The 20182-nt window shown below is 37.1% G+C and overlaps 2 protein-coding genes across 2 annotated transcripts; both read left to right on the forward strand.

Annotated features, from left to right (window-relative positions):
- The first annotated feature begins 3109 nt into the window (after positions 1-3109).
- Positions 3110-20146, forward strand: LOC105702676 (D-3-phosphoglycerate dehydrogenase). Its single transcript, XM_023432667.1, has 7 exons — positions 3110-3199; positions 5252-5393; positions 9464-9615; positions 16196-16548; positions 17845-18063; positions 18176-18607; positions 19453-20146. The coding sequence occupies exons 2-7, from the start codon at positions 5259-5261 to the stop codon at positions 19695-19697; spliced, it is 1536 nt and encodes a 511-aa protein (XP_023288435.1). The 5' UTR covers positions 3110-3199; positions 5252-5258; the 3' UTR covers positions 19698-20146.
- On the forward strand, positions 10565-16186 carry LOC105702678. The gene is made up of 2 exons (XM_012430408.2): positions 10565-12216; positions 14243-16186. Exons 1-2 carry the CDS (start codon positions 12063-12065, stop codon positions 15136-15138), a joined length of 1050 nt encoding a protein of 349 aa, XP_012285831.1. The 5' UTR covers positions 10565-12062; the 3' UTR covers positions 15139-16186.
- Positions 20147-20182: the final 36 nt, after the last annotated feature.

A 20182-nucleotide genomic window follows, 5' to 3' on the forward strand; every position in this document is an offset into this window, starting at 1 on the left:
CGTCAAAGAGTTTATATTAAAACAAAGCAAACCCCTTGAACGCCCATTTTTGGTTCTATAAGGAAGAAATGTACTTGAAGTGTAGCTCTTTGCATGTCACCATTCGTAAAGATGATACAAGTTATTTTCGAAGATGGAATCCTATTTTCTTTTTAGTTATCTCGCTCATTAAGGCGAAGTGAAACACGTCGAGGAACTTTTTTCTAAATGCCTACGTTGCCGATGTTCGTTTTTCTATTGACCGCTGTGTCGAATTATATTGGTTATTGTACCAAATGGCATACTCCACCTGTCGTTTTCGTACAATAAATATCAAGAAATCAAAGTAAAACTCCAGAAATCCTCTGGATTCGTGCTTTCTGGGGCCCTAATTGACTGCAGAGGGACCCCCTGCGCCATCTGTGATTTCCAGGTCAATTAAATTTTCACTCCGAGACCTCGTATTCCCCTCGTTTTAGCATAAAAACGCAGACAACACTTTTTTTGCCTTTATCCCGATCAAATGCGAGTTTATCGTTTACCAGAGTGTTCTAAATTGTCGTAAAATTGTCCTGACCCTTTCGTTTCTCATATCAGAGCCTTCGATAATTGTATGTTGATCGAAATATGAGAGCTCGACGCCATTTTGGTTTTGGCCTGGGCTAAGTTAAAAAATTTTTTCCAAAAATCGAAATTTCAAATGTGTCAGGAGAATTCTTAGATGATCAGGAGTGACGTGTCAACGTTTCGGACAGTTTGGTCTAATACCCTTAAAAAAAATGTGTTGTATTCGAATCGACTGATTTGAAGGGGGTTTCACTTCACCTTAAACGCCCATAAAATACCCAGGTTTGAAAAAAACCTCGTAATTAAATATGATTAATAAGTAATGTCTGTTTATACCCGACGTTGCACGTTTTCGATAGAGAATAGAAATGCCTAGCTCTTGTCGCTTGATAATACCGGTATATCTGTTTCACCGAGTTACCAGCTTTTGGAAATTGCGGTTCCTTCGGATACCCTCGAGTTCCCGCAGTATCAAGTAACTTGGACATGGATTAAACTGGAGCACTTGGCGACGTAAACCGAGTTTAATCCGATGTACATATACTCGAGGTAGTTATTTTCCATGTGGCGCGAGTGATAAGATTATTCCTCGCTGGGGGTACTAATCTGTACGATACCGCGAGCGAGGAATCGACGTCGGCAATTCGCGGGGAAGGTCGAAGAGTCGGCTTTGATAAGTCAAAACAAAAAGCGAGAACACTTGCGGTGAACGCGAGAGCGAAAAAGACTGCCGGGTGATATGGCAATCGTTGTAATCATTGTTGCTCGATCGGACCCCCCGCAGCAATTGCATCACCCAACATTAGATGACCCTTGGGAAGAAAAACATTTCTCTCTTGGCAACCGAGTTTGCATCCGATTGACCAATACGGTTATCAGCGGCCGTCAGGAGATTTCATTTTTCGACCAATGTTCTAAATATGTCTTAAACAAATAGTCTGTAAGTAAAGCATGGAAATCCACTGGCTACATCGTTTAAAAAATGTAAGTAAAATGTTGAACACATCTAAATCATGTAAGGATGGATCATTTTTAATCCGTCTACATAATTGTAGTAATAAATAGTGTTTCATCGAATTAAAAGAAGTTAATTGTGCCCATAATTATGAAAGTGGTCTAAGTTAAAATAAAAAAAAAATGAGTTCATCAGTTATTTCACGCCATATTATTTCAAACGAAATTAATTCAATGTAATTTCGAAACAAAAAATATATGACTTAGACCACTTTCATAATTATGGGCACAATTGATCTCAGTTTCCATCGAATTTACCAAATAAATTCAATTCAATTGAGTGAATAAAATTTCCAAAAGTTACGTTTTACCTCGACTAAAATTCTACTATAGTAGTTTGTGTTTGGTTGTAATGTTAAAATAAATCTAAAACAAATGTTAGAGTAGATTAACTTACAGTAAAGGCCTAATGCTTATAATTCGTAAATTAATTGGACCCGGCAATTCTGAAACCTTTTTCCTCTTTTCCCCAAAAAGGTTCCTCTCGCGTGTCATTCCCTGTAATTTCATAAAAACTTCCCCTCCCTTGCCATAATTCATTTATGTCGGCATAATGACATCGTTAGAAATGCTGTCTTCTCGCTTTTTCCTCGAATCATTATTCCAGACACGAGCTTGCTCACAATCAATATTTTAACAAACACGGTTTGTACGACAGTTGTATAAAACATTCATTGTTCCATAAGAACGCATCAATGAGAACGTCAAACAACGTTATGTCTGTAATACGCTAATAAAACGATAAAATACTCTCTAAAAAAATACTAAATAGTTTACTATTTTCGTATACTATTATTCAGGAAATAATTAAATGATTTAAATCGTTAGAACGTTAGATTCGAGAAAGTAAAAGTTGGATAAAAAGATGATAAAACAAAAAGCGCTGGAATTGCGTGTTGAGAAAACAATTTAAAAAATAACTTCTAAACGAATAATAGAAAAAGACGCCTAAATGAATGTACTATGGTGTACTCTTGAACGTGTGAGAACACTCTAAAACGACTTTCTTCGACTCAAAAACAATTTCATGGCAACCCTTTCTCGAGTTTCAGAAAAGACGAAACAAAGGGAAAGAGATAGACTTCCGAGTACAACGGACGTAGAACGGATGTAGAACGGACGTAGAACGGACGTAGAACGGACGTAGAACGGACGTAGAACAGATTTACTTCGGTCTAATCTGCAGGCAGACAGTGAAACAATTATTAATACCGTGCAGTTAATTATTTAGACGTTGTAACTGGTATAATGATTATTGTAAACCAGCAAGTATACCGCATTCGCATTTTGACGCACTCGTGACACGATAAGAGTAGGCCAACTACGATACACAAACGAAGTAAAAAACATACTAACGAAATATAACAATCGAGGCCTTATCCGGCTTTGTACGCAACGTGGCTTCTCACATTTGTCATTGCGACAGAATGACGTTTTCGCGTTATTTTTCGTGTGAAGTTCTATCCTGGCAAAACACTCAGGGAGCGGCAGAGCTCTGCCTTACCGACACAGCTGCGCACTATATGTATATAAGGCAGAGAAGCGAGTCAGATAAGACAGTCGGTAGTAAGCCAGTCGTACGGTTCGATTCGTCAGCGTCTAACCGTCCGTTACTACATTAGCAGCACGCGAGTTCAAGGTAAATTCTGGAAATTAATTACATTCCAGACACGTTTATAAGTAATTAAATTACTAACTGAAATTAAAATAACGAAATAAGCCGATTTTGGTAGATGCAAGCGTCTAATCGCTTGTTACTATATTAATAGCACGCGAGTTCAAGGTAAATTCTGGAAATTAATTACATTCCAGACACGTTTATAAGTAATTAAATTACCAATTGAAATGAAAACAACGAAATAAGCCAACATTGGTGAACCGAATAAAACTATGAAGACCAAAATGTAATCGAAAAGTAGATTAATCCTTTTCCTAGGAGAAGAGTAAATTTTCAGCATCTCAAGGAAGACAGTACGGAGCAAAATTTATTTATCGACCTTCCGAAGCAAATATTGCTTATCGGTTTGTCTCGCAATTTTCCGTGGCAAAGGTGTTCTCCGCTGATTGTATTAAATATAATTGGTGCTACCAATTCCTTCTATAGAAAATAAGTAATTGAATTAACAGAACCAACGAGGCAAATAGAGTAAACAGGGCCGGTTGTGAAACTTGTAGTCGGTGACCTTGAATGTAGACAAACATGGCCCAAGTGTGTCGTTTTATTCTAAACCCGCCTGAAAATTCGTGTTGGCAATATCTCGCGAAATATCGTCCTTGTCAGCTTTTTGATACGATGCGCGAATGTTATGTACAAAAATTATGCACGCCTGTACCATATCTTATCGTCCAGAGCAGCTTTAAAAAGCATGCGGCTAAGGGCACCGAGAAACTGAAATAATTTCGGAATATTTTTACGGTAGGAAAAAATATTCCGTATACCATGTTTAATTAAATCCTTAACCCTTTGACCACGGAGCCATTTCGACATATGGGCGAAATTCGTCTGACCGTGGAGGCAATATTGGACCAAACGTCGGGCGCCTTTAGGCGTCATAGTAGCCAAAGGGTTAAAATATGTGTTACATTTATTATAAACGTGCACGTAATTTATATATATCAGCGCGATACACGGAAAAGTGCAAATCTCTCAAAGGACAAGAAATACCAAGAATTTAACGTAATTTGGCAGCACAGTATTTATTTATTATTTATAGACTGCATAAACGATTTAGCATCGTTTTAAAGAAAGATTTCTCTTATAAATTGTAGAAATTCAACGTAGTTTCAAGAATATAATGGAATAGGATAAAATAGGAGTCCCTGTAATGCAGTACTCTTATTACGCGCTTCTTATTGCGATACTGAGGAAATGGTTTTATTTTATTTGTCTTGTCACGTTTATTATGCATATGATGCTTTTATGTTTAAGCGACACATATCTTACCTAATCATTTACCTAACGATATATGATCTACAGAAGATTCGAGGCTTTCATGCCGGTAATTAATACTGTAACCTTGAGTGCTCTAGTAAACATCGCCGACTTTTAATCTTATTTTAAGTCAAGATTAAAATAAATATACACCTCGGCTAATAGAACGTAATAATAATTTAATTCAATGTAATTTCGAAACAAAAAATATATGACTTAGACCACTTTCATAATTATGGGCACAATTGATCTCAGTTTCCATCGAATTTACCAAATAAATTCAATTCAATTGAGTGAATAAAANAAAATAAAAATTTCTTCTTAAATTCTCACTCGCGTTACTCAAGCTACTCGAAAAAGAAAACAACTTCTGCCAAGAAAATGTTAGTTTGGACTTCAGTGCCCGAATGTAATGATAAATGTGTATCTTCAACGATAAGCCAATGATAATACTTGCAAATATCCCGGAATTATGAAAATGAATTCGTAAAGGATTTCCTTCATACGACGTAAAAATTTGTGGTACAAGCGCTCATCTTATAAAACTATTCTCAACATTTCATACATATTAAAAAAAAAAAGCAAAATAATATTAGTCGGAAATGCATAATTAACTGGATACTCGTTTTTTTTTTTTTTAAGAACACTTCTTACAGTATTAATTATTTCTTCCGTAAGATGTGCTCGGTTTATTTGTGCAATTTCAATGCACATATACGATTATTTTTTTAATGATTTTTCCGTATATTCTGTTCGCAGAAAAATCATGTCGGTCACCATAAACAGCATTTTAATCAGCGATGCAGTGGACGAGTCTTGTGTCGCTTTATTGACCAGCCATGGAGTTCCGGTAACAACTAAGTACAAGATACCTAAGGAGGAATTGCTCAAAGAAATTAAGGTAAGTCTTGAGGCTATATTTCCTAATCCACCTTATTTTGTATTGGAAACTATTTACCGTTTTTGCTGCGGAAAGTAATCAACTTTTGTCGATTTTGTTACATACACTCATTTCTTAAACGCTCCCTATTAATTCCGGAACTGGAATGTAGAATAATCCATAATTGAAGAAAACTTAGTCATCTTGTAGTGGAAATGACAATAATTAAATTTAAAAAAAAATACAAATAATAACATTCAACGTTTGTCTTCGACTCAAAAACAATTTCATGGCAACCCTTTCTCGAGTTTCAGAAAAGACGAAACAAAGGGANATAACATTCAACGTTTGTCATCGCGCCGATTTCCTTGATAATATTGTAGGAATGAAAAGATGTAAATGAAATTAAAGAGAAGCATTATTTAAAAAAGCGAATTAACCAGAAAATATTGTTACTAAACATTAGAGTTTTGTTGCAATATCCCTGCGCTTTAATTATCAATCCGCGGAGCCTAAAGAACGAAAGTCAAATTAATGAAATTAATAGAAGAAATATGAAGAAAAATGTGAAACAATTGTAATTGTAATGAAGCGATGGATAACTGTATAAATCTCGTACATAGGTAGGTATTACTTATGTATATACAAAATTGCGATTAATGGTGGTCAGCACTTCCGGTCACTGTGTATGTATCTTAGATGAGCGGGCAAATTGCACGAAGGTGTATGAAATGAAGGATAATAGATGAGTAAAAATGTAAGAAAGATGCAGAAGAAAGAAATAGAAAATAACCAGATATGTATATAACCGCTACAAGTAACAAGACCACGGTCGTTGAATGCATAATTGTCGGCTGACAAAGTTTAAAAGAAAAAGGTCGTTATAGATTGGATAAGAAAAGGACAAGATGTTAAAGTTAAGTGGAAGCTGGGGGAAGAGAAACTTAAGTGAAGTGGAAGAAAAAGGAATACCCAGGCGACTCCGATAAAAGTGCATAGGAATAAGTAATAGCTTATCGATCGCTGAGTGCCACGATACCTTCCGACATAAATTCTATGAAAAGGTGTATGACATGGAAGAAGAAAGAGGATTCGCAAAAAGTAAGGTTAATTACCAATCAGACGCCTCCAGGAATAAATAACATAATTATATGTATAATCATTGGCCGATGCAAAAGTTGGGTATGCAAATCTTCATATAGATGAAAAAGAAAGCATCGAAAAGATATCAGAAAAGTGTAAAGTACCGAGGGATATGTAGGAAAAATGACTAATCAGTTGATTTCACGGAAAATCATACGCTGATAAGTAATGCCGGGTCGATCATTCATAATCATTATCCGGCATTAAAGCTGCGTGAGGAAAACTTCTTATTAAGGAAAAAGAAAGCGCTGGAAAGATAAAGAAAAATGTGGAGCACGCGGGAGAGAAGAAAAATGATGAACAAGATGATTTACGCATAAGTAATGGTATTCCGATTACTGAGGGAATATATAAAAAATCACCGGTTAGATCAATGTTCCTACGGTCGTAGCATTCGGAGTGGAAAGGAAACCAGGATAGAACAGCGTGGAATATTGAGAGAAAATGCATGAAATATGAATAGCTCGATGATTACGCGAAAAATCACGTACTCGCAAGTGGTAGCATTCGGGACACAGGGTGCATAATCGCCGACGGAGAAAAAATTACACCAGTTGAGATCCAGTTTCTCCTCTCGCGAATCGGACAGGCTGGTTATAACCAGTTCTCTCTCTACGGATTCCGGTTTGCTTGGGTCGTTGTACTGGTTTTACTTTCTCGTCGCGACTGCACCTTTGCACTGTGCTCCGTCTCTCTCTGACTCCCTAGGCCTCGTATCTCTCTGTCCCTCTCCGCTTCCCTGAATATCTCGACTGTCTCCTACGGCTCGGCTCGCTAATGGCGGAAAAATCGCTCTTCCGCGATAGATAGCTACATTGTTCTTGCAAGTGGACTTCGATCGATCGTGAACTGTAAAATTTACCCATAAATATCAATTAAATAATTGAAAAGAAATTAATTCAATGAACTACAAAGTACAAGAATAATTAGTGAATAATCCTTTACGGGCACATAATGGCGGAAAAATCACTCTTTCGTGATAGATAGCTACATTGTTCTTGCAACTGGACTTCGATCGATCGTGAACTATAGAACTTACTCATAAATATCAAATAAATCATTGAAAAGAAATTAATTGAATTAACTACAAAGTACGAGAATAATTAGAGAATAATCGTTTACGGGTACATAATGGCGGAAAAATCACTCTTTCGTGATAGATAGCTACATTGTTCTTGCAACTGGACTTCGATCGATCGTGAACTATAGAACTTACCCATAAATATCAAATAAATCATGGAAAATAAATTAATTGAATTAACTACAAAGTACAAGAATAATTAGTGGATAATCCTTTACGGGTACATAATGGCGGAAAGATCACTCTTCCGCGATAAATAGCTACATTGTTCTTGCAAGTGGACTTCGATCGATCGTGAACTGTTGAATTTACCCAGAAATATCAAATAAATCATCGAAAAGAAATTAATTGAATTAACTACAAAGTACGAGAATAATTAGTGAATAATCCTTTACGGGTACATAATGGCGGAAAAATCGCTCTTCCGCGATAGATAGCTACATTGTTCTTGCAAGTGGACTTCGATCTATCGTGAACTATAGAACTTACCCATAAATATCAAATAAATCATTGAAAAGAAATTAATTGAATTAACTACAAAGTACGAGATTAATTAGTGGATAATCCTTTACGGGTACATAATGGCGGAAAGATCACTCTTCCGCGATAAATAGCTACATTGTTCTTGCAAGTGGACTTCGATCGATCGTGAACTGTAAAATTTACCCATAAATATCAATTAAATAATTGAAAAGAAATTAATTCAATGAACTACAAAGTACAAGAATAATTAGTGAATAATCCTTTACGGGCACATAATGGCGGAAAAATCACTCTTTCGTGATAGATAGCTACATTGTTCTTGTAAGTGGACTTCGATCGATCTTGCACCATTAAATTTGCCCATAAATATCAAAGAAATTAATTGAATTATCTACAAAGTACGAGAATATTTAGTGGATAATCCCGTACGTCTCAGTTTAGAACACTCTGGTAATCGATAAACTCGAATTTGAACTAGATAAAGGGAAAAAAATTCTTGTATGCGCTTCTATGCTAAAACGATGGGAATACGAGATCTCGGAGTGAAAATTTAATTGACCTGGAAATCACAGATGGCACAGAGGATCCCTCTGATAACATTCAACGTTTGTCATCGCGCCGATTTCCTTGANGCCCCAGAAAGCATGAATCCAGAGGATTTCTGGAGTTTTACTTCGATTTCTTTATAATTATTGTACGAAAACGATAGGTGGAGTATGCCATTTGGTACAATACCCAATATCATTCGACACAGCTGTCGATATAAAAACAAATGTCAGCAATGTAGGCATTTAGAAGAATCGTTTTTACCGACGTCGACCAAGTACCTCGACGTGTTTCACTTCACCTTAAGGCGATATGAAAGTGTGATATATACATACCAAAATGTCAAAATATATACATATAAAACTTTTCTCCAAACAGAATGCACCAAATTATCTAAAACTTTAACACGCAATTATGGAGGCTCTAAGAAAGAACGCGTTGCCCGTGGAATATCATTTTGTCGAAAACATTCTTTCTTTACCGACGTCGGTAAAATTTCACATCGTTTCACTTCACCTTAAGCAAAGATAATTAACGAGCCGTGCGAAGAGGAAACCCGATGAAATTAAGTGAAATATAATACGTTATCCAGACACGTGTCGTATTGCCATTGGGGTTTGGTAAGGAAATCGATTATATGGAACACGAATTTACGGTATAATTGAAGCCCATGACTCCATGGCCTGTACGTGCCTCGATAGATGGACGTTAATGATTATTGATCATCAACTAATCCCATTCACGGAGAGGGAGAGAGATTGTCGAACATTCGCCTGAATAAGTGACGTCCTCGTCGATACCTCGATGATCCATTTCACGGATTAATCTTCATTTCCAGAATCATGATGCTTTAATCGTGCGATCCGACACCAAGGTCACTGCAGAAGTACTTGCAGCTGCACCGAATCTTCGGGTCGTGGGTCGAGCTGGTACAGGAGTCGACAACATCGACCTGCAAGCAGCCACTCGTAATGGCGTCGTCGTTCTTAAGTAAGTTTCACCGGTAATATAGAAACAGTATCTACGTACAGCGGGTTCGTAAAGAAAATGATTATTTACGACTTGGATCTAAAGAATCGATTTCCGGTACAGGACACGGCATGAGATTCTAATTTCATCCGAAGCGATGGTTAAGTAACCCCAGTAGCATAGAATAATTTCGAAATATTTCTTTGTAATCTTTGCTGAATATCTCAAGCGACAGATTATTTAAGATTTCTTGTAGATTTCATTCGAAGATATCTGAAGTATTTGTTGAAAATCTCGATGACATATTTAGTTTCAATAATTTATAAACATATATAGAAATTATATTTTTTCAATTATGAACATGTAATAAAAATACATTTTTTACTTCACGACTATTATCGGACACTTCATTTGTTATAAAAAACACGAGAAATTCTTCTAATACTTTCGTCCCGCTGTTTCATTATGGGAGCGAAACGTGTGATTTTGATTTTAAATATTTTTAAAACGTTTATAATGTATTCAGCGGATTATATTTAAAAAAAAATACTTGTATTAAAATGAAACGAAATGTTTTGTATATCTGGTAGGAAAATATGAAAACACATGTAGGTAATATTATATAAATATTATGGGGATGATATTCTAAAGTAAACGTTTTGCAAATATTTCAAATGTCTGATAAATATTTACCAAATGTACAATATTCGATAAATATATAGAAAATATAGGACAAATATTTTGTGCTACTGGGGAAAGAATTTAATTGCAATAACAGCTTTATGGGATCAATGGATCAATTGCACCGTTAAGGTGATATGAATGAGTGATATATATATATTACATATATATACGTATATATGTTATATATATATATATGCATACCAAAAAGTCAAAATATTTATAAAACTTTAACACGTGATTATTACGCGTGAACATTATTTTTCCTTAGAGCCTTCATAATTATGTACTGAAGTTTCAAATGATTAGGTGCACCCAATTTTGAGAAAAGTTTTATAAATATTTTTACGATTCACATGTCTAGAATGACCTTTTTATGTCACTTTAAGAACTCTGTCTATGTCATACATGTACACATGCTAATGTGTATGTTTGGCACGAAACTCTACCAAGTTTCCTGATCACGAACACAATTGTGTATGAGATTTCAAAATAGTGTATCTAGAAAAAAGTTCAACTAAGTGTATACACTATACTTCAAACAGATATTTTTAACAATGTGTCAAGATACATATCATGGAACTGAACCTAATTATCTAAACTGATGAAGAATAAGATCGACTTAGTTTCGTTAATTGGCTTCGTCTACGTTTTCTATAATATGTTTCGTTCAATGTTTTCTACAATCGGTATTTCTACTTCTCTCCAAACCCACAATTACCAGCCACACATTTCTGTCATATATGTAGAATTAATTTTCGGGTCGGGAAGGCATGAGAGACAAACACGCGACTTATTGGATTGGTCGGTAAAAGTTAATTTATTATTAGCACATAGTGCTCAGCTCTGAGGTTCGACACCGATTACTGCTCGAATTCGAAAGACGGTTAGGCGATCGGACACAGTCATACACACTTATACATTAGGTGAGCTACGGTCAGGTGTAAATAAGGCAGAGGACGAACAAGTGAAGAGAGAAAGATAGCTCGAACTCCTGTATCCTACATATAATCTACATACATATAAAATAATCAATTAACCCTTGAACCCTCTAAAATTATTGGATTATTAAATTAACTTTTCACACGCTTGAATCAGTTACCCTTATGAAAATTGTTCTTTTAATAAGCAACGATATTACTTTACGACATCGTGACCGTTAAGATCTATAACAGGCCTCAATGCGTTGCCATATTTACATTAATATTCTTCTTTAACGTTTCTCTAAAGTTATCCTAAGTGTATAAAAAATGAATTCAACAACCGAAAATAGTTCCATAGTTGGGAATAAAATTAGAAAGATTGAGGTTTAACGATTATCCCACTCGCTGATTCACACTGTACGTCACGACCGTCACGACCGTCACGTACCGTCACGTACCGTCACGTACCGTCACGTACCGTCACGTACCGTCACGTACCGTCACGTACCGTCACGTACCGGCACGTACCGGCACCGGCGTGACGGAACGCGTTTTAGTGGGGCGACCTAGCTTCTCACCGTCATCGACCTGCGCGTTCAGCCAACGGCACGGACCGGTACCGACACGACAAACATTGAAAAGTGCGACATAGTGGGATTACCTAACCTAACCAGTATCGACCTAGGCGTTCAGTCAACGACACGTACTGGCGCCAGCGCGACAAGACACTGAAACGGGCGTCGGTGTGGTGAAACTATCCAGCCTAACCGGCACCGACCTGCGCGTTCAGTCAACGGGACGTTCCGGCTCCGGCCGCCATTCTAGAGAGCATTTTGACGGTGCGTGTCGGTGCTGGTCCGCCGGATGGGAACTAATAAACCCAAGATGGACCAGGAGAAACTAATCGAGTATGTTAGACTATGTGAACCTTTATATGCAATTAACCATCCGAAGTATAGTGACACTATGTACAAGGAAAACGTATGGAGAGGAATAGCGAAGGAAATGAATTTTCCAGGTAAGCGGAAGAATTTCTTTTCTTTGTATTTCTAAACTACTTTTTACCCACTGAACACTGTTATATATAAATGTTAGGTAAATGTTACGTTTTCGAAGCTGACGAGTTATGTAGCATAAAAGTAACATGGATGTTAGGTGTTTGTTATTATTTCCCACGGAATAAGGTAACATGTTATGTTAATGTTATAAGTTCAGTCACCTTTAGATAATATTAATTTGTCAAACGTTTAATGAAAAGTAATGCAATTTTATAAAAGAATAAGAATTATGTAAGTTTCTATTTTGTAATATTCTGTGGCACTTGGCAATAGTTAGGTATAATATAATAAATCAGACTTTAAATGAAATTATGATCTGATTTTATTTAAAGAGTATGATTTCATTAGACTAGCAAACAATTATTGATAATGTGTATACGAGTACGAATTAAAATCACATTTTTCTTTTTTTTTTTTTTTTTTCATACGAGTAGTAAAGAAAATATGACATATATTAATCTTATGACATTTGACGATGACGATGGTGTAGTAAAATAGATGACAGCACCAATGTAGTTCTGTTTTGTTACGAATATGTGTTGCATATACATAATGTCAAGACAGTAACACAATGGAAGATAATAGTAACAAAGTTACGCTACATTTATATACATATGATAGTAACAAATGTTATGTAACCTGTTAGCTCCATGTTAGGTAATTGTTAAGTTGCTGCATTGTAACCAATGTCATTTAAATAGTTAGCTCTATGTTACGTAACCGTTAGGTTATTACGTTGTAACAAACGTTATGTTATTTATTAGTTTTAAGTTATGTAAATGTCAGGTTTGGTGTTCAGTGGGTACGCAGTTGGGTCTTGTCATTCAATGCGGTCATGCCGTGGGATGCAGAAGTCTAAGAACGTGTTTGATAACAGTAAATAAAGATTGCAATGCACTTGGAAAAATGTTGCAAAGCAGTGCTGGGAATATGATTAGATATAGTTTTGGATATTGGTATTATCATTTCCGAGGGGCTCTTCACTTGGAAATTGGTGAAATCGATTTCCTTGTTTGACAGCCGGTTTGGTGCCTTTGATTTTATATGATAAACAATGCTATTGAATGACAAGTGACGTTCGGCATTGAAATTGAAATTTTAAAAAAGTTAAAGTGTTTAACTTTTTTAAATTTCAATTTAAGTGTTCGGTGACTTTTGCGACGATTTACAGCTAATTTCCATATGATTTCAAGCGTTAAAATCCATGATTACCTTAGGGAATACCCCCTCGATAATTTCTGAAGTAGTCGCATAAAGTGTGAGCGATCAAAACGGTTTTGTTTTAATTTTGTATGGTTTTAATGTTGGTGCTTCATTGCGGAGTTGCAATTTTATTACTCGATATTTCGGACGCATTTTTGGAACTTTTACCGCGCAAGAGATAACGATAATTCTTTAATCGGTCTGCCGGAATTTGCAAAGCAGGGCACGATCTTGATAATTACTTTTCTTTTTCTTTTTTCAAATAGTAAATGCATAATATAGATTTCGTAAATAAACTATCCCTACTTCTACTGTATCTGTAATGTGCATCCACTAATCATACGAAGGGAAATAATTTCTTGTTGATAAAGAATTTCGATTTATCGTTTATGGGAGTTTAAATGACCAATAAAGAGCAGCTATATAGTTTGGAAAGTAACAAATATGCCAAAATTCGTTTGCGATTTTCTTCTATTCATCTCATAAACTTTGCCCTGAATTGCACTAAATTCTCTATTCTTGCTTCACGTCCTCAAAAGACAAGCAATTATCATCAGTAGCTAAATGCCGACGAAATATGTTTAATGATTGTAATCTATAACATGAGTTTTTCGAAATTGAAATCGTAAAGAAAGACACTGTATCACTAGTTCCATTCGTAATGGAAGATGGTTAAAATAGGTTATTCATTCTTTAGCGTCTTTTGAAAACTTAATTCGGTTATACGACAGCCATTTACACACTGTAAATATATTTCGCAAATATCGTATCATCTATTTCCAGCGGCTGGTTGTAAGAAAACGTGGACAAGCCTCCGAGACTCTTTCAGAAGAGCCTTGAAGAAGAAGCGTGAAACAAGAAGTGGACAGTCCGCTTCAAAGATGAAAAAATGGAAGTTCGAAGATGAGATGTCCTTCCTACTACCATTTATGCACGAAAGAGAGACAGGCAATAATTTAAAAGATTTCAGCGACGATGATAACGAGGGCGAACCGAATGAAGACGAATCCGATGATAGGAAGGACAATATAGGGTTCGATCGAAACGATGATGATAAGGACGACGTAGACGATAGTGAATTACACTTTGACGACGAAAGGAAGAAGAAACAGAGAGAATTCAACAGAAAAGGTGTCTTTAAAGTACCCAGGGACAAGGGAAGTCGATCACAAGTACAACCAGAACCGCTATCAACGATCTTGATGGAATATCTGCCGGATAATAAAACCATTACCGCGCAAGTAACTCCACCGATTCAACAATCCTGTGCAATAGACACGCTCTTTTCGTGTTTCGCTGCAACGGTCAAGAATTTCTCTCCGTATTATCAGAACTTAGCTAAGTCGCAACTGTTCTCCATCATCAGTGATCTTGAAATGCAACAAATTATGCAGGAGCAACAATTTGGTGTGCCCAATACCCCGGCACAACGGCAACACTCTACACCAGTGTCGACAACAATTCCTCCGCAATCTCTACAAGGATATCATCCTGGACAGTACATTGTACCATCTTCTCCATTACCACCGCAGTCACTTTCGTCGACAACAATTCCAACTTCGTGTCCTTCGACATTAACAGTTTCAAGTTCAATTCCATCGATATTGCATGATTTTCCGACAACTTCGGTGCCACGTGTCGGAGAGCAAACGTCATGCACCGAGGATACGAAAATGTAAATTCATTAAAAAAAGAACCCTTACCCGAAACATGACAATTCTGCCGGTACAATTGACTTGATAATACTGGCTGGATCGGTTCCAACGAGTCATACGATTTACCTGACAGTAAAGTACTTGTAAGACTCGTCATATTCCAGCAAGTTTTTGGACACTTCTTCGATGCCTTCCTTTTATTATTATTATTATTATTTTTTAATACTGGACTTACTTATTTTCAATTTCAGTTCTTAATTAGTTTATCTTCAGCTTCAATTTCGTTAAGAAGGATAAGAAGCAATTAGTCCACGAGACTAGGGGAATTAATTAATCGCCGATCGCCGATTAATCTATTCATTGTAATTGAAAAATGTGAACCTGCGTTGAAGCAGTCTGAACATGTATCGGTTTCAATTGTTCGTGGCGGTTGGTGCAGTACAGAGTGAATCAACCCTAATAATGTCGCAAAACAGCAATTCCTTTTTTTATTTTTTTTTCATTAATGTAATTTATCTCCCCACCCAGATAGACAAAGTAATGCAAAATTTGCGGCATAAAAGATCATGAAATGAGTCAGGCTGCTTACGAATCCTATCTTGAAACTCATATAAGTATAATATTGATACATCTAAATTTATCTCACTCATTGCCGAATAATACTTAAATATGAAACAAAGTTAAGTACATGCAATGTCTCAATGTTTGTACGCATACGTGCAACTAAATTTCTATCCCACATTGCTGATAAATAATTGCAGCGTCTGTAGCTCATATTTGAGCCACGGAGTGATAAATTTACCGGAAAATTTTTCTTCAAATTTATTGTGTAACATGCGTACATAAATCGCAGACATTTCATGCAGCAAATGGTCTGCAAATTGTTTGTAAATCGATCTTCCTAATAATATGACGATCATGAACTTCTATCAGGGCACTTACAGAGGTCTTCATTCTGCAATTGCAGTCTACCGAGTGCAAGCGTTAATGCGAGTCTCGGATCGATCAGCCTAACTTCTATATCCTTTCTATTCATTTACATAGGTGAATAAACTTAATAAATTTAATATTTAATCGACAGCACTCCTGGAGGGAACAGTATCAGTGCCTGCGAGCTGACTTGCGCCTTGATATCCGCCCTGGCGAGGAACGTGGTGCAAGCTTCTCAATCCCTGAAGGAAGGCCGATGGGACCGAAAGCTGTATTCCGGCTTCGAGCTCGCTGAAAAAACCCTCGCGGTAATCGGCATGGGCCGAATTGGACGAGAAGTAACCAGCAGGATGCAGTCCTTCAGGATGAACGTGATAGCCTTTGACCCGATGCTGAGGGACGACTTGGCCGCACAGATCGGCGTGAAGAAGCTCAGCTTGGAGGAAATATGGCCTCTGGCTGATTATATTACTGTGCACACGCCGCTGATACCTCAGACAAGAAGTAAGACCAAAAGAAAAGGATACTCCACCTGGAAACAAAGAACTTCCGCGCCTTGATTGCCGCGAAATTAATTCAGTTCTCTGTATACATTAGACTTTCGTATAACGCGAATTCTTATAGCTTTTCATATAACGCGATTATTCGGACGACGCGCCAAATAACAAGACACATTATTTAAGCATTATACGAGAAAAAAATTCCCATACGGTATGATTTCTAATAACGCGAATTCTTACAACACGCCAAATATTGCGTATACATTAGACTCCCGTTTAACGCGAATTCTTATAACGCATTCTTATAATTTTTCATATAACGCGATTATTCCGACAACGCGCCAAATAACAAGACACATTATTCGCGTTATACGAGAAAAAATTCCCGTACGGTATGACTTCTCATAACGCGAATTCATATTTCTGTATAACGCGAGTTCTTATAACACGCCAAATATTGCGACTACTGTTTTCATATAACGCGACTCTTCGTACAACGCGCCGAATAACAAAACACATTATGCAGGTTGTACGAGAAACATTCCCCGTACAGCACGATTTCCTATAGGAAATTTATATATTTACATATTAATAATTACGATTTCTTATAATTCATATAGCGCGTAACGGATTAACCGCGTTACACGGGAGTCTCCTGTACATGCTAGATTTTCTACGGTACAATTAACGAGGATTAGAATACTTTAGAAGTGAATCTTAGCTATATCATAGTACTTATTGTATTGTTACAAAACGTATTGGTCATATAGACAATCGTGTTAAAGTATGTACATGCGAAGAGTTGGAGATAGCTCAGTTAATTGCAGAGATCGGAATAGCCTAATAGGCAGACGTTACTTATCTTTTCTATCATAAATTATAACCCAATACGATTAATTAATTCTGTAACTACATAGTTGAATTTAGTTTTACCTGGTTGAATGCAATATCTTTGCTCCTAAGTGAAAAATCAACGCTCGCAAATCGGCGGATAAGTGCGGAACTTTACTGAGAGAATAGGACAAAAAATTGCTCAACATGCTTAACATTGTTTGCAAGAAATAGCGTTTTTAACGTAGGCTACATTCTTGCCTCGCAAAGAAAAAGAAAACAAAGCATTACATATGTCAAATGTTAGCCTCTTGAACGCATTTAGTTTGGAAATATCAGAAACTTTGACGTGAACCATTGAAAGTAAAGAGTTACTTTCTTGACGGGATTTTTTTTTCATTTCTTAAATGTTCCTATTCAAACTGCCACATATTGCCCTGTTGTTAAACAATGAAAATTCTCTGTTCAGATCTAATCAACGCAGCTGCGTTGGCGAAGTGCAAGAAAGGAGTGCGCATAATTAACGTGGCACGTGGAGGAATCGTTGACGAAGAGGCACTGCTGAACTCCATAAAATCCGGACACTGTGGAGGCGCAGCGATGGACGTCTTCGTCGAGGAGCCTCCAAAAGATCCCATCACCCTGGAGTTAATTAGACATCCAAAAGTCATCGCGACTCCACATCTCGGTGAGCATACTTGCTATTCCACTTGGCTTTCTTTCGATATATCCATCATCGGGGTAAAATCTGAATGAGTATAAATTGTATAAATAAAAAAATTAATAAATTCATCCCACAGGGGCCAGCACCTCCGAGGCTCAGCAACGCGTCGCCGTGGAAATAGCGGAGCAGTTCCTGGCCCTTTCCGGAAAATCGGAGAAATACGCTGTCACGGGTATTGTCAATGCTCCCATCCTGGCCGCTGCCATGTCGGAGGACAACGCACCGTGGATCGAGTTGGCGAAGAAGTTGGGACAACTCGCTAGCAAGTTCCTGGCGAAGGATCTTAAAGCCAGGATCGAGAGTCAGACGGTTGGTGAAGGCATGGAGGGCAAGAAGTTCATCCACACCGCCGTCCTCCTTGGAATCCTTGCTGGTCAGACCAAGAACGGGATTAACTTGGTGAACGCTCCTACCCTGGCGAAAGAAGCCGGCATTAATATCGAGGAGAATCATCAACAGGGCAATGGCAGAGCAGTCGCCGTCACCGTTGGACAGCACAAGATCAAAGGTGAAAAAAAAAATTGTATCAATTGCTTGACGTTTTAAGGTGAAGTGAGATTTCGAGAAATTCGATTGACGTCGGTAAAACGAATTCTCCTAGATAGCTACGTTTCCGACGATCCTATTTATATCGACAGCCGGGTCGAGTTATATTGGGTATTGTAATAAATGGCGTACTTCGTATGTCGTTTCCGTACAATAATTATAAAGAAATCGAAGTAAAACTACAGAAATCTCCCGAATTCATGGCTTTTATGCCCCAATTGACTAGTAGAGGGCCACCCTGCGCCCTCTGTGATTATAGGATCAACTAAATTTTCTCTCCGAGACCTCGTGTTACCTTCGTTTCGATAGAGAAGTGTATAGGACACTTTTTTGCCTTTATCCCGTTCAAATGCGAGTTTCTCGATTACTAGAGTGTTCTAAATTGTGGTACAATTGTCCTGACACCTTTGTTTCTCATATTGGAGCCTTCAATACTTGTATATCGATCGAAATATGAGAACTCGTCGCCGTTTTAGTTCTGATCTAGGGTGTCACAAAATGTTTGTTCGAGAATTCAAATTTTGAAAGTTCCAGGACAATTCTTAGATGATCGCGAGTCACTTGTCGAAGTTTCGGACAGTTCGACCAACACCCTTAAAAAACAAGTGTCTTATTTGAATCGACTGATCAATGGGGGTTTCACTTCACCTTAATGAACATTGTTATGAAATTAATTTAGGATATTCTTGTAAAGAGGAGTGCCGTCGCGAAACTGAACATATTGATATCTGTCAAAGAGCATTGTAGGACATCACCTTTCTTTTCTAGTATACTTGTCAACTGATGGACGGATTTTCTTTCTTTCAGGAACCGTTCGAGACAACGAATTGGTATTGCTGTCGATCAATGAAGCAAGCTTTGAAAATGGCGTTGTATTTAGAAATAACGTCTCCTTATATCGTGGAAAGTGGCCTCAAGATCTGGCAAAGATAGTCAACGCTATTTCGTCGAAAGGCATCGAGATACACAGCTTGAATGCAATCGAAAATTGGTTCGTGATCCAAACCAACGAAAGCAATTCCATTGCAGTAGATGGAGTGGAATCCTTTTAATAAGAACAGCCTGTAAGAGTAGCTTAGAAATCAGACTCGTATAAAAAGTCGGACCAGGGACCATCTCAAAAGTATTCAGTATTGCAGGAGCTTCTATAAGGAGTTCATCTTTACAATTCTTCGGGCGACGTATTCCATCCTATCATCTCGCAAGCCATTATTTATTGTTAGATCGGAATAAATTCTTGCCGGTCGAAGTCCATACTTGCATTTTCTGACAGTGTCTAGGTGTCAAAGGATAAAAGTCTTTGAAATAGATTGTAACAGCTTGTACAAAGATTTGGAAATAACGAATATCTACACCTTTGGATCTATGTACTGAAGAAGATACAATACATGCGTGTACTTATACATATTTGACATGTGTACAGAGAGGAATGAAAGGTTTAATGTATACGTTTATATTTTTTGTATTATTCAGTCAACAATAAAATAATTGAAGCGTAAAATGTCTCAGGCGTTAGTACCGCTTATTATAGCGAATT

The sequence above is a fragment of the Orussus abietinus genome, unplaced genomic scaffold, assembly GCF_000612105.2.
Source record: "Orussus abietinus isolate OABI.00-Male unplaced genomic scaffold, Oabi_2.0 scaffold314, whole genome shotgun sequence".
Taxonomy (NCBI): Eukaryota; Metazoa; Arthropoda; class Insecta; order Hymenoptera; family Orussidae; genus Orussus; species Orussus abietinus.